General features: G+C 41.8%; 1 protein-coding gene across 5 annotated transcripts in view; it reads left to right on the top strand.

Annotated features, from left to right (window-relative positions):
• Window positions 1–772: 772 nt before the first annotated feature.
• kidins220a (kinase D-interacting substrate 220a) overlaps window positions 773–15870 on the top strand; it is a 94600-nt gene continuing 79502 nt past the window's right edge. For 4 of the 5 annotated variants that reach the window (XM_080784478.1, XM_080784477.1, XM_080784476.1 and 1 more), the window contains exons 1-7: window positions 773–972; window positions 5736–5897; window positions 8557–8655; window positions 9747–9845; window positions 12616–12714; window positions 13004–13102; window positions 15348–15446. In XM_080784478.1, the coding sequence (XP_080640604.1) occupies window positions 5766–5897; window positions 8557–8655; window positions 9747–9845; window positions 12616–12714; window positions 13004–13102; window positions 15348–15446 (627 nt within the window). In that variant the 5' untranslated portion in view covers window positions 773–972; window positions 5736–5765. Of the gene's footprint in view, window positions 973–5735; window positions 5898–8556; window positions 8656–9452; window positions 9557–9746; window positions 9846–12615; window positions 12715–13003; window positions 13103–15347; window positions 15447–15870 lie in introns of those variants that run through there. The other variant, XM_080784479.1, reaches the window with a different exon arrangement.

Below are 15870 nucleotides of genomic sequence, written 5' to 3'. Positions count from 1 at the left end.
TTAGAGGCATCCTAACCAATAAAAAAAACTAATATTTAAAGAGCTGGACAGACGGGAAGACGACCCCATATTTTCTGTCCTACTCCTAATTGCCTAAATGACACCCAGCTTTTCCTACATGCCCCTGTAAAGAAACATACCTGTCGTCAGATATCTTAAGAAAGTATTTTATTTCTTAATAGGCTACAATGTTTTTGTGAGAAGTGAGAATCAGTGTGCATGAGCTTTTCTCTGCTGTAGATAGAAATATAGTGCAGTGCATATTTGAGACATTTTAACCACCTGGAGGAAATTTGTACTGTACTTTTTATGCCTTTCAGATCCCTCAGTTAGAATTTTCCTCCTTATCAAACCAACTGTAAAATGTGCTATCCTGGCTTATTCACTATAGAAAAAAAATAGCCAATGAATATAGGCCTATACTGTACTTCTTTACAATGGCAATCAGCCACCAGGAAACAAAATACATATCCTGCTACCCTAATAGAAAATACAAAAATGTCTTTTTTCTAGTAGTAGAAATTCTAGTAGTATATAATTAGTAATATAATATAATTAGAATGTTATATATATATATATATATATATATATATATATGAGAGAAATCATCACACACTGATGCAGCATTAGTACTCCACTCCACTCCACTCCTGATTGACAGACTGATAGTAGCCATGAACTAACCAATAACCATGGGTAGGGGGGTAGGTAGGTGGAGCCACATTGGGCTGTAGTCAGTTCAGTGTACTCTGGTGACGGTCTGGCGGTAGAATAGAGTAAACAGCAGCTGGGGATAGGGGAACTGGTTATACAGTAAGCACAGAAGTAACAATGTAACTTAAAAAGTCACTCCAGATATACAGATCGTGAACGTATTCGCCCCCGCGCACTGTAATTCAGATATAACGGTGTCAAGTGGTCGAGCCTGGACAGTTGGGAGGACTCCAGTGAACATCACTGCACTTTGAAAAGGTACTTCAACATGACTCACCTAACAACAGACTGTTGCTACTAGCGTTAGCATAGCCGGGTCGGCTGCCTTCTTCGACTGGCTAATTTCACAGCTCGCTTCTGTTCCTACTAGTATTGAGTAGTGTGACAACACAGCAAAGCGCTATAACATGACGCAATGGAATCGAATGCTTGTGTGTGTGTATCGGGAAGGGGGAAAGTGAAATAAAGCGTCGTTTTTGTTGTTAAATCATACATACTTTCGAAATAGTCCCATGTGATTTGCCTGTGTGTGTGTGTGTGGTGGAACTGAACGAGCGACACGACCCAGATGTTATTGTTTTGCACGTCAACGTCTCCGAAAGAGAAATATATTTTAACTGTTTAATGAATCCACGCAGCCAGGCCAGTTGGTTTATACAGTTGTCAAGTTGTGGATAAGTTTGTGGTTTCTGTAGAAGAAAGAGGAGCGCACACTTGTTGTCAAGCAGCACGCAGTCCCCTGTTGCCTCGCAGTTGCAGCCTCTGGCTCACAGTGGGAAATCAAATAAGATGTTATTGTTGTGAGCAACACGTCCCATGATGGCACTGACTGAGTCCTCAGCCGATTCAGAATGCACATGACACGCTATAAAGAGCTGACTGGGTACATTTAGAGGACATATTCATGACACGTTGCCTACTAAATTCACACTACCCACATTTGGATCTAGATAAGCTTAGGGACAACTGACTAGGGGTTGATCTATATCTCTGGAAAGATATCCCACACCTTTTTGTTTGTTTTTTTTCTCCACTGAGAACCATACAGTATTTTTATCTGATGGGTTAGGCCTACTGATTGAATATCAAGCTGTGGATGAATAAGGTTTGGCCTATTTTTATTTATTTAATTATTTGTATTTATTATGTAGTCCAGCATAATTGCCTCACCTCTTTTGCCTTTATTCATTGATCTCCTGCCAGAGCAGATGATGCTCTGCCAGAGAATGTGATGATGAACGGTAATAATCTAGTCTGAGTGTGTTTCTATTGTGTTGGGGCGAAATGGGGCGTAGCCCGGCCCCCTCATCTAATATTCAGCCCCTAGTCAGGGCAGGGGGGGATGCTGAGCCTGAGCCAAGCACTGCTTGTTGATATTCAGTGTTACAAGGAGCAAGGGACAGAAACCGCTCTGCCATTCAGTGTTGCATATTAAATTTCACCCACACCAAGGTAAGACATTTGTGTTTAACCTACTTAATTCTTTATGGTATTTTCCACGCCTCGTTGTTTCATCCTTTTTCTTGTGTAGCTGCTGGGTGCTTTTTATTTATTTATTTTTGTTAGAGTTTGTACCCGATCAACCCTCAGCCAAGAGAAACCTCAAAGTGTATTGATATTGCCTGGTGCGTGCTTGTCTGATGTCATTGTCCATCCATTGTGCTGGGAGTGGCACTGAGGAAAGAGGAGGGTGTGTCAGGCCCTCTACTGTAAACAAAGGCTTTTCATCACTTGTGACTGACACTGGACAGCACCATGTAGCCCATTGATATGCATTGTACTGACAGGATTCTGAATTTGATTGAACACAATGTTTTTTTCCCCCCTCAGATCAGTGAAGGCCAAACATTTATCTTACTATAGGCTTGGATTTCAGTTACAAATATAGCTTACTTGTTACTTGTTTAAGGCTATATATTTAGGATTTTTTAAAATTACTATTGTTACTTTATTGCTATTTATTGCTAAGCTGTTTTCTTGCTACAATGTTGAGGAGCTGAAAGCAAACTCTTGTGGGCCTAGTGTAGACTATATGGGATGATGTAACAAAAATAATATTGAATCTTAAATGTGGCTTCAGGCTTTACTCAACTCATGGCTAACCCTCCCACTAAATAATCTTCATTGAAATACTCGTGCCAGTGCTATGCTGTTCCATTATATTAAACATACTTTATATATATCAGTCCTTAGTATTAAACCCAACATCTTAGTTTAATTGATTGTTGTAGCCAGGGCCAGGCTATATGCCTTATTAGACGGACGTGCCATGGCAGGAAACTGGTCTATAATGATGGACGAGCTGAACATGATGAATCATTAATGGGATTTTTATTGATTCTCTGAATCCTGAGCAACAGGAAAGACCACCACGGGAGACGAGAGGGCTTTCTTTTGTCCCTTTTGGTTTTGAGTTGTGGTGGTGGTGGGCTGGTGGCCGCTTAATATCACATGTTATTGTGGGAATCAAAACTCTTAAGTGAATCTTGGGGCCTACTTGTGTTCAGTTCAGCACATAGCCTATTCCATCCATGGCAAGCTGGGGAAATGTAGCCACTAGGCAGGGAAAGTGTAAAAGGCAGCCTCCTTAAAACAGACACCCAAAGTATATCTACTCAACCTACACATACAATAGTGGTAACTTACTAAAGGTTGAGTCTTCAGTCTAGTCTATATACATTTTAAATAACACTTATAATTAGGGTTGATAAATAATATATCGTCGAGACGATACAATGTCTCCACGTCAGGATATGCCTTTTGTTTTCAGAGATATTGTTCGTTACGTATATATATTGTGATACAGTGAATGCACATTCTATGATTTGCAGTTCTATACCTTAATCTACACTTCTGCAGAAGGACGGTTTTGTTCTATTTTGGTCTAAATGGTCTGTTACTCCTTTTTATTTTAGTTCTTGTTACCTTGTAGGTGGTTGTACTTGAAGTAACTTGAAAAATAACCATTAACGCATTAAATAATATCTTGATAATTGTGTATTGTGATACTGCTTGAAATTGTGATATTATTATCTTTCCAATATCACCCACCCCTGCTATAATATATTATAATGCTCTTATAAGACACTACTATAATGCTCTTATAAACACTTGTTATAATTGTTTATAATTATGCACAATTTATAACAAGTTTATGGAGTGTTATAAATAATGCATTATAAGCTCTGTGACCGCAGAACAGCACATTATAACCACCATAAGATAGTCCATTATTATCAAGTGTCTTTGCTATTGCTATGCATGGTAATAAACATTTATAACAAGTGTTATGAAGCTGTAGAAGTGGATTATGATGCATTATAATAGCAGCAATGCATTCATAATGCATTATAGACCCGACCTTTAAGTGAAGTGTTGCCTGGCAGTTATAATCTGCTGTTCTGCTGTTGTATGCTTTATGACCACTGAGTGACCAGCACTTATAATAATTCATAAACCTTGGTATATATTGTTATGTTATACATAATTATAAAGATGTATACAGTGTTATGACGCCTTACAAATGCATTATAATGCATTATATATGTGATTATAATGCATTAATAGACCCGACTTTACATAAAGTTTGACGAAATGCTTGTTTGTTTGTTTCTGTGTTTGTGGTGTAGCTGTGCTGTGCAGGATCGAGTTCTTGATACAGCTTTTCAAATTAGAAGTTTATTTTTTATTTGTTTTATTGATTAATCAGATTAAGGCCAACCGTTTTTTATATCTCCATTATTAGGCCAGTTTGGCTTTCAGTTGCAAAAGTGAGTAACTACTGTTAAAATGGCTACTGTTCCTTGCATCAAAGCACCGAGCCATTAAAAAAGACAAAGCTCTGCTCCGGTTTTGCCTAATAGACTACATGAGATCTACCGAGTCCCAATTTGAAAGTCTGGAGAGATTGGCAGAAGAAAGTAGGCTATGTCTGGAGATAATTGGAGTGCACAGCCGAGCACACCAAATTAGCTAACTCGTCCTTTCAAAGGGGGTCAAAGTTTGAGGCTTATTGTTTGGCTTGGCGGAGGTATGTAACTAACTGGGTCTGCTCCGTATCTTAAGCAGAACATTGTGACTGCTTAGTACTAGTAGTGGAGTGGAGAAGTTTCACTTCTCATTTCCATGCATGAGTTGGCAGAGACAGCGTGGGATTACACACTAGTATCATGTGGCCGTGGCCTCAATTAGCCCTGAATATGTCCATAACTCCATTGCCAAGGCCAGTTGCAACAAAAATATGATTTACTATGGAATGTAAAACATTTCTTCTGACTCACACAACCTCTTATTACTCATTGTTTTAGCTTAGATTCTCTACAAAGGATATATTCCTATTAAACTGTGTATATTATATATTTTGTGTGTATATTTTGTATACTGTATGTACAAAGAAGAAAAGTATATATAACTGTATATACCCATTATACCGGTATACATACAAAAATGGGCGTCCACGGTATGTAAAAAGAAATAAAAATAATAAAGTAAAGTAATCATTGCTATATAGAGTTCAGTAAAAAGGTCTCCCCATTTTGTCCAGCACTTTAAACACAAACCAAATCGTCATAGCATACCACTTTCATCCAATCACAGAACTCCACAAAGAGTTATTATCATCAGCTTAATGTAATTGTGCTGTCTGTTCCAATGTTGTCTGTTAATCTTTTTTTTGTTCAATCACTTACAATTTCACTTGCTTATCCTGTATGAGGTCTTTCTCCTGATTTAGGTAACCCAACCTGAAAAGAAATCTATTTAATAAAGATCTGGAGACAGATTGGGAGACCCCTGTTAGTGAACAAACGCTCTATAGCCGTGATTTAATAAATAAAGAACTTACTTTTAATGACCACCACCAATTCTCTTCAGAGTCTCTTAATGTTAGTTACCAAATGTGAACCTCACTTTGTGAAGCGCAAGCTTGCCTTAAGTTCACACACATCCATAGGGTATAATATACCAGCTTATCTCTCCTCTCTCCTGTCTCCCCCACCGCCCGCCCGACCCCACCCCCACAGAGTGGTGCGACGCTGGGCTAGCCGTCAGCCATGGACACCACCACCTCGCTCAAGATGACCACTCTGGCCACCCAGAATCTGTTCAGCTTCGTGGAGGAGGAGAACCTGAGCGCCGTCAAAGCCCACCTGGACATGTACAAGGAGGTGGACAGCAGGAGCGACGTAAGTCAGCAACTTAATCGCTAGTACACACCGCCATAGCCATGGTGTGAAAGTAGTACATTTTACTTAAGTACTGTACTTATTACTTAAAGGACAACTTTTTTAATTGTATTTTTTTTTAGGTTATTAGAGAAAGTAAAAGATGAGTGTCACTTTTTATTCATTTGCTGCTTTCTTTTGTTTTAATGATTTTAGCTATTTTTTTTTTTACATGGAAAAAAAAAAGATGAATAGCATATTACAAGTAGCATTTTACACATGGCATGCGAGTGTTACCGATTTCTGTGTGTGACGTCTCTGAGTGAAAATGTCCTTTTTGGGAGAAGTGCTGAACTCATGCACTCCTTATTTCTCTTACGGCAATTGAGCCCATTTAGATGCAGTGAAGAATTCAGAAAGTGATGTGTAGGATTAATTTGGCTGCGTGCGTGTGTGTATATAATTTGTGTACATTTAACAATGTAATATATAATGTTATTATGCTGCTGTGTCACGAGTTAAAGGTTTTGCAAAGTGGACGGATACTACAACCGATGAATGTTAAAACGTGTTGTTAGAATTAGATTAGTTTGTTTAACATGACAACTGAGATGACATTGAAGGGACCTAATCCACCTTTGCTCTAACAACCGCATTTCTGCTTAGGCGTTTGATTGTCATTATCCTTTAGTGTCTCTCAACAGACTACTCGTATATTTCCAAATTGTAGCCTGGGCGCTTAATACGTCAAATGGTTTTGGACTCCGGGCGTTTAACCCCCGGGCCGACCTGGTTCTACACTGCTACCTATACGTTGTTTTACCTTTAATGCCGGCTGCGCCCTCTGTGTCACGTACGTACACCTCCTGTGTATTTTTGTATTTTTGAGTGGTGCAACCACTCCCTTACGGAGCTATGTGTGTGGGTAGCTGGCTGGCTGGCTGACTGGGTGGGTATGAGCACGAAAACAAGCATGGTTGTTTTTCACCACCTGTGCGTAACCTAACACACACACACACACACACACACACACACACGCACGTATTAACTGTATTAAGATTTTGGGTTTGCCAGTACAGTGACAGTACAGTACTGTACAGTAGAGGGTACAGTAGAGGGACCGCCACACACGTAACTGTCATTTCTCAACCGTTTCGGATGCCGGGCGGCACCCTGGGTGCGTTCCTGGGGCTCTGGAACCCCACCCCTGGGGACCCCAACATGGTAACTCTGTCATTTCTCTACCGTTTTGTACGCGGGGCGGCTCGCCGGAACCGGGCCGGAACCCTGGGTGTGTTCCTGTGGGTCTGGAACCCCCATCCCCGGGAATCCCCACGGGTGTGATTTTGTTTTTGTAAGAATTTGAAGGTTTTCTGAAAACCTTTAGGTTAGGTTCTAGGAGGTCTCGGGTCTAAATCGGTTGAAAGGAACCGGGCGGCTATTTGCAGCAGGCTTTTATTTATTTTTGCACTGGACTGGACTGTACCAGGCCATCTGTTTTGACTCTTTCAGAATGGACAGACCCCTCTTATGGTGTAAACCTCTATCTGTTTTGACTCTTTCAGAATGGACAGACCCCTCTTATGGTGTAAACCTCTATCTGTTTTGACTCTTTCAGAATGGACAGACCCCTCTTATGGTGTAAACCTCTATCTGTTTTGGCTCTTTCAGAATGGACAGACCCCTCTTATGGTGTAAACCTCTATCTGTTTTGACTCTTTCAGAATGGACAGACCCCTCTTATGGTGTAAACCTCTATCTGTTTTGACTCTTTCAGAATGGACAGACCCCTCTTATGATGTAAACCTCTATCTGTTTTGACTCTTTCAGATTGGACAGACCCCTCTTATGGTGTAAACCTCTATCTGTTTTGACTCTTTCAGAATGGGCAGACCCCTCTTATGGTGTAAACCTCTATCTGTTTTGACTCTTTCAGAATGGACAGACTCCTCTTATGGTGTAAACCTCTATCTGTTTTGACTCTTTCAGATTGGACAGACCCCTCTTATGGTGTAAACCTCTATCTGTTTTGACTCTTTCAGAATGGACAGACTCCTCTTATGGTGTAAACCTCTATCTGTTTTGACTCTTTCAGAATGGACAGACCCCTCTTATGGTGTAAACCGCTGTCTGGTTTTGACTCTTTCAGAATGGACAGACCCCTCTTATGGTGTAAACCGCTGTCTGTTTTTGACTCTTTCAGAATGGACAGACCCCTCTTATGGTGTAAACCGCTGTCTGTTTTGACTCTTTCAGAATGGACCGACCCCTCTTATGATGTAAACCTCTATCTGTTTTGACTCTTTCAGAATGGACAGACTCCTCTTATGGTGTAAACCTCTATCTGTTTTGACTCTTTCAGAATGGACAGACCCCTCTTATGGTGTAAACCTCTATCTGTTTTGGCTCTTTCAGAATGGACAGACTCCTCTTATGGTGTAAACCTCTATCTGTTTTGACTCTTTCAGAATGGACAGACCCCTCTTATGGTGTAAACCACTGTCTGTTATCGCTCTTTCAGAATGGACAGACCCCTCTTATGGTATAAACCTCTATCTGTTTTGACTCTTTCAGAATGGACCGACCCCTCTTATGGTGTAAACCTCTATCTGTTTTGACTCTTTCAGAATGGACCGACCCCTCTTATGGTGTAAACCTCTATCTGTTTTGACTCTTTCAGAATGGACAGACCCCTCTTATGGCAGCGGCGGAACAAGGCCACCTGGAGATCGTCCAGGAGCTCGTTAGGAGGGGCGCCAACGTTAACCTGGACGATGTGGTAAGCACACACACACACACACACACACACACACACACACACACACACACACACACGTGCACGCCTCTCTGACCTGGACGATGTGGTAAACACACACAGTACACACACATGCCTCTCTGACCACAACACACCTGCACACTGTAGGACACTGGTTCCTAAACGTATTCGCTCATACATTCTTTTGACATTTTCCCGTGACCCAAAGTACTTCTTAAATTAAATGTTTGTTTTCTAATTCATGACATTTCGTAATTTCATGAAATTACTGAAAATAAATACCGGTAGTTGAATTTAGTTTTTAATTCATAATTCTTTTTTTCTTTTGCGTTTTTTTTTTAAACCTTTTGAACTGATAATTAAAAACAAATTGAAACAAATACAAATAAAGGGACCCATAAAAAGGTCTCCCGGCCCATGGTTTGGGAAGCGGTGCTGTGTAGGACACTGCAGGTACAGGAGGGAACGCCAAACAACGCAGTCACCTCAGCCACAGTCATTCTCTGACCTCTTGGCCTCCATGCTCCATCTGGTGCTGAACTCACCACAGTGTGGCTTTACTACATGGCCATTATGAGCCATCATGAGCCATAACAACGACCAATTAAAACTTCAGCAACCACGCCCCCCCATCCCCAAAATTGTGCGTTCGCAGATATACACGCCCACGGCGCCACACCTCTCATTACAACCTCGCGCGGCGAGTAACCCGCTATTACTCAGCACTCACCAACACTCACCGCGTTGCACTAGTTGTGTTGTGTTGTCCGTCGAGGGAGACACGGGTCGACGAAACACAGTCGCTCCTTCTCTCCATCTCTCTCTCTCTCGTCTCACACCTCTCGTCTGTGCCTCCAACGGACCGTCCCGTCCCGCTCCCATGAGCACCTGGTATGACAAGTTGGTAGGTACTGTATACCGTCCTCGTTCGGCGCGGCTTCTCGCCCCCAACGTCCGACCGGAGTAGGAGATCAGATCGCGGGACGGTGATCCCATGGTGGTAATCCGTTGTGTGTGTGTGTGTGTGTGTGTGTGTGTGTGTGTGTGTGTGTGTGTGTGTGTGTGTGTGTGTGTGTGCGTGTGTGTGTGTGCAGGACTGTTGGACGGCGCTGATCTCGGCAGCCAAGGAGGGACACATCGAGGTGGTGCAGGAGCTGCTGGACAACAATGCCAACCTGGAACACAGAGACATGGTGAGAGTGGTGGAAAGTGTACTTGGTTGTTTTACTCAGGTAAAAGTATCAATACTGTTTATATATTTGGAAAATACTCCGTTGCGTCGCGACGCATTGGGAGCTTGTAGATCGGCTATTTTCAAATGGCCCCCGAAATGTGTGTTTTGAGATAATGATCAAAGTAACTAAGTAAATGTAGTGGAGTAAAAGTGCAATATTTGCCTCTTGAGATGTAGTGGAGTAAAAGTAAAAGCATTGGAAATTGGAAATACTCAAGTAGGCCTAAAGTACAAATGCCTCAAAAATGTTACATAAGTAAATGTACTGTACTTAGTTACTTTCCGCCACTGCGAAGGGGCCCGGCAAAAGGAGTGGGGATCCACTCAGTGAGAAGAGAGAGTGTAAAATGCAAATGTCACGCAATTACGTGGGAAAGAGAGTGAGAAAGCAGTAGCTGGAGACAAGGAGCCATGGGACCCGACTGTACTCGGGGTTCACTCTGTACTCTATGACTCATTGTCTGCCATTTCCCTGGGCGTTGAGGGAGAAGATGAAAAACAGAGTGGGGATTTAGGTGCGAAAATGTGGTGCGATACAGTCAGCAAAGAAATGGATGATAAAAGCGCTATGAAATGTCTTGACGAAAGTCTTCATCTATGTAAGAAAAAAAACTAAAGCAATGCTGAATTAAATGCTGACATGATTGGGGTTTTTTTTTGCAGCCTGAAGTTAAACCTCCTGTAACTTTAGAGATTTAACGGCAGTTTGCTTAGCTGGCAGAACACAACTTGTGTCTTGTAGCAGCAAGTCTCTCCCCCCCCCCCTCCCCCCCCCCCCCGTTTTATCGTGCAGCCTTATTGCTTATTTATTATAGGCCTCCTTCAATGCCACGAGCTCCTGTCCTGTTTGATGCCGATTGACTCTGCGGGCCGAACAGAAGTGAATGATTCATTCGCCCAGAAATGGACATAAAATTACATTAGCCCTTAGTGTGATGCTTCCTCTGCTGCTGTAATTCCATTTACTGAGCTCTGCTTGTCTTACTAACTACAGCACATGCGTCTGTGATACAGCAGGATATATGGACCTGTCATAGCCCAAACAGCCCTTCATAGTCACTCATTCACTCATTCATTCATTCATTCATTCATTCATTCATGTGCAACACGATGACAATGTCTCTGCTGTCAGGAAGAAACCACCTAACTCCAAAATGTTCAACCAACACACAGACGTAAAGGGTGTTCAATAGCACTGATTTATGAAACAACACACAGACGTAAAGGGTGTTCAATAGCACTGATTTATGGAACAACACACAGACGTAAAGGGTGTTCAATAGCACAGATTTGAGTAAAAAACAAAAAATGGAGTTGGGTGGTTACCTCCCGAAAGCAACGAATTATACAAGATGGCATTTCCCCATTAATGCAGGATCAATCTGCTTTGTATTATGCTCTGTGAGGTGGGTGTATGAGTGCAGTAATTAAGCCACTCTCTGTATCATGGAAAAAGGCACACTATCTTCCTATCCTGAGATTATTTATTTGGATTACTTCCAGCATTTTGGCTTTAACCCATTTTGGGTGGGAAACCCTTTTGGTGTTCGCATTATGTTATGCTTTAGCTATTGAAAAATAGCAGATCTACAAGCTTGTAGCTCTGCTATTTTTTGAAAAATCGAAGAACGACTGACATAGAAACATAGCTTTTTCCGAAAACTGTCAGGATGTAGATGACATTTTTAGAATCTGATCTCGGGTCAGAATGGGTTAAATGCATGCATTCCTGGTTTCGAGTGGATTGTGGAACATTTTGCTTCCACCGTGTTACCCTACATGGCGGCCAGGTTCCTCCAGGACTGGAAGAGCATGACTCGGGTCGGGTTGGTGACTGGATGAGTCATGGGAGAGCAGGCCAGGGTGTGTCTAAGCTCAGCTGTAACGGTCAAAGCCTGTGAGCCCATAATGACACCAGCGTAGGATTATAACCAGCCACGGTGTGTGATACCGTGTTCACTCACTGGAAAGTGTGTCACACGCCAATCCTAAAATACCACGTTTTTTTCCTACCACAACGTCTGCTGTTGCTTTTTTAATTTGAATTACTTTTTTACCTTATTGAAGGAAGCGTGGGGAATTATGTTATGGTGGGGAAAAAAGGCAATTTCTGTGCAATGCATGTTCTACCGTGTTTTGTTCCCTGTCAAATCTTCAGATACATTCTATTAGGGGTGTCAAAAATTATTTCCATTTAGAATCGCGATTCCGTCACGATTCAAAATCGATTCATAATTTCCAAAAATCGTTATTTTTTCTTCTTTTTTTTTAGATTTATTTTTCTGGTTACAGGAGTTTTCACTACATGGTGTTTGTGATATGAAATGTATGCTCACCCTAATCACAGTAAACATCAACATGTCTTCAGTCATTTTCAAGTTACTGTAGTCACTTCAGTTCAAGCCTGGAGTAGATTGTGATGAAATCTTATGTATTGAATCGAGAATCATTTTGAATAGAAAATCGTTTTGAATCTGGAAAGCAAAAAAAAATGCTTTTGAATCGAATCGTGACCCCAAGAATCGGAATCGAATTGAATTGTGGGACACCCAAAGATTCACAGCCAGCCCTACTTTCTATAAATGCTGAGCCTATGTTACTGTTACGTGTCTCCTCCTGTATATAGGAGCCTATGTTACTGTACATGTCTCCTCCTGTATAAATCTATGTTACTGTACGTGTCTCCTCCTGTATAAATCTATGTTACTGTACGTGTCTCCTGTATATAGGGAGGCTGGAGTGCTCTCATGTGGGCCTCCTATAAGGGCCGGACAGACGTGGCACAGCTGCTGCTGGAGAAAGGAGCCAACCCCAACATCACTGGACAGGTACTGGGACACAAAATCTGTCCCTTCCACCACTATTATCTTGTCATAATCTCTTACATTTTTTTAGACCCTAGTATTTAGTTTATCTGGACACGATACCGGCCCGCCGGTTCAGTGCCTCCCAGTCACGGGAGGAAAAAGTGAACGTGTTGGTAACCCTGTTCTTTACCCCATCATCTGCTGATGTAGCAGTTCGAGGTGGCCTTTAAGGCACGGGTCTTGACAGAGTCATTAGTTATGGCCGGTGTGACTGCAGCTCCTCTCCTTTTTTTTATTTTCATCCCAACAGTACAGCGTCTACCCCATTATCTGGGCGGCCGGTCGAGGCCACGGTGAGATCGTCCACCTCCTGTTACAGCACGGCGCCAAGGTCAACTGCTCCGATAAGGTAACCACCACGTGCCGACCAAAGAGGATGCCATGAGTAATGATGTGTATGTAAAGTTCACTCGGTCAACGCAGTAAAACGATCTGCGTTAACTCTGTGAGTGTAAAAAAAATTGACCATAACCTACCATAATCTACCAGTACATCACAAAGGCTGTGCAGGTGGGACCACATGACATACACCTAAAAATATATAATTTTAATAAAAAACATCTTGTTGCCACTTGTTGAGCTGGTCATTTTGAAAGTAGCTCTCAGGTCAAAAACAGTGTGGACACACCTGCACCATGAATCCTTATATTAAAGAACATACTTTGTTGACCCGAGTCCTCCATGTCGCTGAAACCCCTCGTTCTTTCACTGTACACCAAATCTCTTCTATGAGATTAGCCAACCTACCAGCGTGTTGTGAGCTTATATAGATCTTCAATGTCACCTATTGTTGTTTTTGGGGGCTTTTCTTCCTTTTATTTTGGATAGTACAGTAGAGACAAATAGGAAATGGAGAGAGACGGGGAGTGACACGCAGCAAAGGTCGTCAGGGCCCAGTAGTCGAACTTGCGACTCGCTGTCTGTCAGGCTGCATTAGAGCCTTTATGTGGTATGCGCCTTAACTGCTAGGCCATCGGTGCCCCTACTGTATGTCCACCTATTTTTAATTGGCGGCATGTTTGCCTATTATAGCACAGCTGCTCCAGAATAGAGACCCTGGGGTTCATGTGCTTAAAGTGGTCCTGTAGTCTTCACTACCGAATATAAAGTGCATTGCAAGCCCTAAGCTTTCTCGTCTGAAGATCTTAGTAACTAAGTATTTCAGTCACTGTAAGGGCCCACGCGTTAAACCAGACAAAGCAAAGCAAAGCAAAGTTCTTTGTTTACCCAGGAAAGTGGACTAAGCCAAGGACTTGTTTACAGCCACACCCTGCTCATAGAACATTACATGGTAGGGGTTCAATGCCTTGCCTAAGGGTACTTCAGAGGTGGTAATTTTAACGTGCCGTTCCGGGGATGCAAACTGGCGACCTTCCGGTATCAAGACCGCTACGCTAACCGTTCGGCCACCGCTGACCTAATCAATTAACGATTTAATACCTGAAAGAACTCTTTGAAGGGGCTAAATCGGATGCCAATTAATTAAAAACTAAGCCTAGGGTTTTGTCAGACAAATGTTTCTCTTTCAGGCGAGTCCCTCAGCCGTGGTTTCCTCCTTAATACACATTGTCATTAGTTACTCCTGTCTCGCTTTAGTAAAGTACCACTCCATTGAACTTAATCAATACTTACTCCTCTCACACTCCGCTCTTGAGTGTCGTACAAGTGCAAGATCAGAATAAATGGCATGAACCGGCCACAGGCGACAGGGTAAAGGTAAACAGTCACATAAATAGAGTGCAAACAGAAACAATGAACTGCTACAAACTCAGTTTAATGTTTTAACTGGTATCCTAGTTACTTTGTAGTACAAAGTAATTAGGATTAAACATAAAATCTTAATAACTTTGTGGTCAAGCAAACGACGTATGTCAGTATAATAACACAACATAGTGTATCATCTCTGTTGGGCAGAAACCTTAAATCTCCATATTTCATCTTGTTTTCCCATGAATTCATGGTATTGGTCATTTTATACTGATGTCTCATGACTGTGTCTCGCAAAAGGTACAAAGCTTGCCAATCCACAAGCTCACGGCGCGTTGCAATGCGACGCGTTGCCTAAAACGTTTCCAGAACTTTTCACTTACAGTATGTACAGTATGACATGCCCACAATGGGGATGGCCAGGTAGAAAGTAGTTAAATCTGTGGGTATTATTCATATTTATCCCTAGAACACTAAAACTAGCTGATTATCACCTGGACAATTATATTTTTGTAATTTTCATAATGTTGATGTCTGAGGTGGCTGGGTCTCTCAATACCTTCATTTCCCCCCCCCCTTTTCACTGGACTATTCTCACATGTCCCAGGAATGGGTGAATTTCAGCTCATGTTTTTTTTTCTTACCTTTTTATTTTTATATATATATATTTTAATAATTCCCACATTCTTCACCAATTTTGCCCACCTATGATAGGGCTCCCTGTGATATCTATTTTTCATTTTTCTTTGTGAAAGGTCATGATGAAATACTAAAGAAATGTACCTCAAGTTGCAGTACTTCAATATACTTTGATGAGAAATATTAGTATGGTTCCACTCCATTGATCTATATGATGTCATGACCTACTCTTCTTCTCCTGTGTTCAGTATGGTACCACTCCGTTGATCTGGGCCTCCAGGAAGGGCCATTACGACAGCGTCATGCACCTATTGGCCAACGGAGCCGATGTGGACCAGGAAGGGGCGGTGAGTAGTTAGGCTTGTCCTGACATACCGTGATGTACTAAACGATATCTTGGCATGTATTATCGTTTAGTTATCGTCGCCGTTGACATTCTTCACGAAGGTTTTTCTTCATGCATGCTGACTTTGCTACTGTCCAAAAGCTAGCACGGTGGATGTGTGAATATGTCCTGTGTAAATAATATCAATATTGACCCAAGTGTAGAGCACAGGCTCTCTTAATACCATTACCAGTTTTCATACAGGTTTTTTTTATTTATTTGATTGATTTGACAAATGTAGAAGCAGTTAACCCATGGTGTGAGACCCTGATTGCATCTGTGTCACCTTAGCTTTCAACCACTTTAACAATTATTTTAAACTTTAGCTGTTGAAAAATAGCACAACCACAAGCTTATTGTGTGGCACCGAGTGCCGCGGTATGAGC

The sequence above is a fragment of the Protomyctophum bolini genome (assembly GCF_963924005.1).
Source record: "Protomyctophum bolini genome assembly, chromosome: 15".
NCBI classification, from domain to species: domain Eukaryota; kingdom Metazoa; phylum Chordata; class Actinopteri; order Myctophiformes; family Myctophidae; genus Protomyctophum; species Protomyctophum bolini.
Note: the sequence above shows the minus strand (reverse complement) of the source record. Positions and strands in the feature narration are given on the sequence as shown.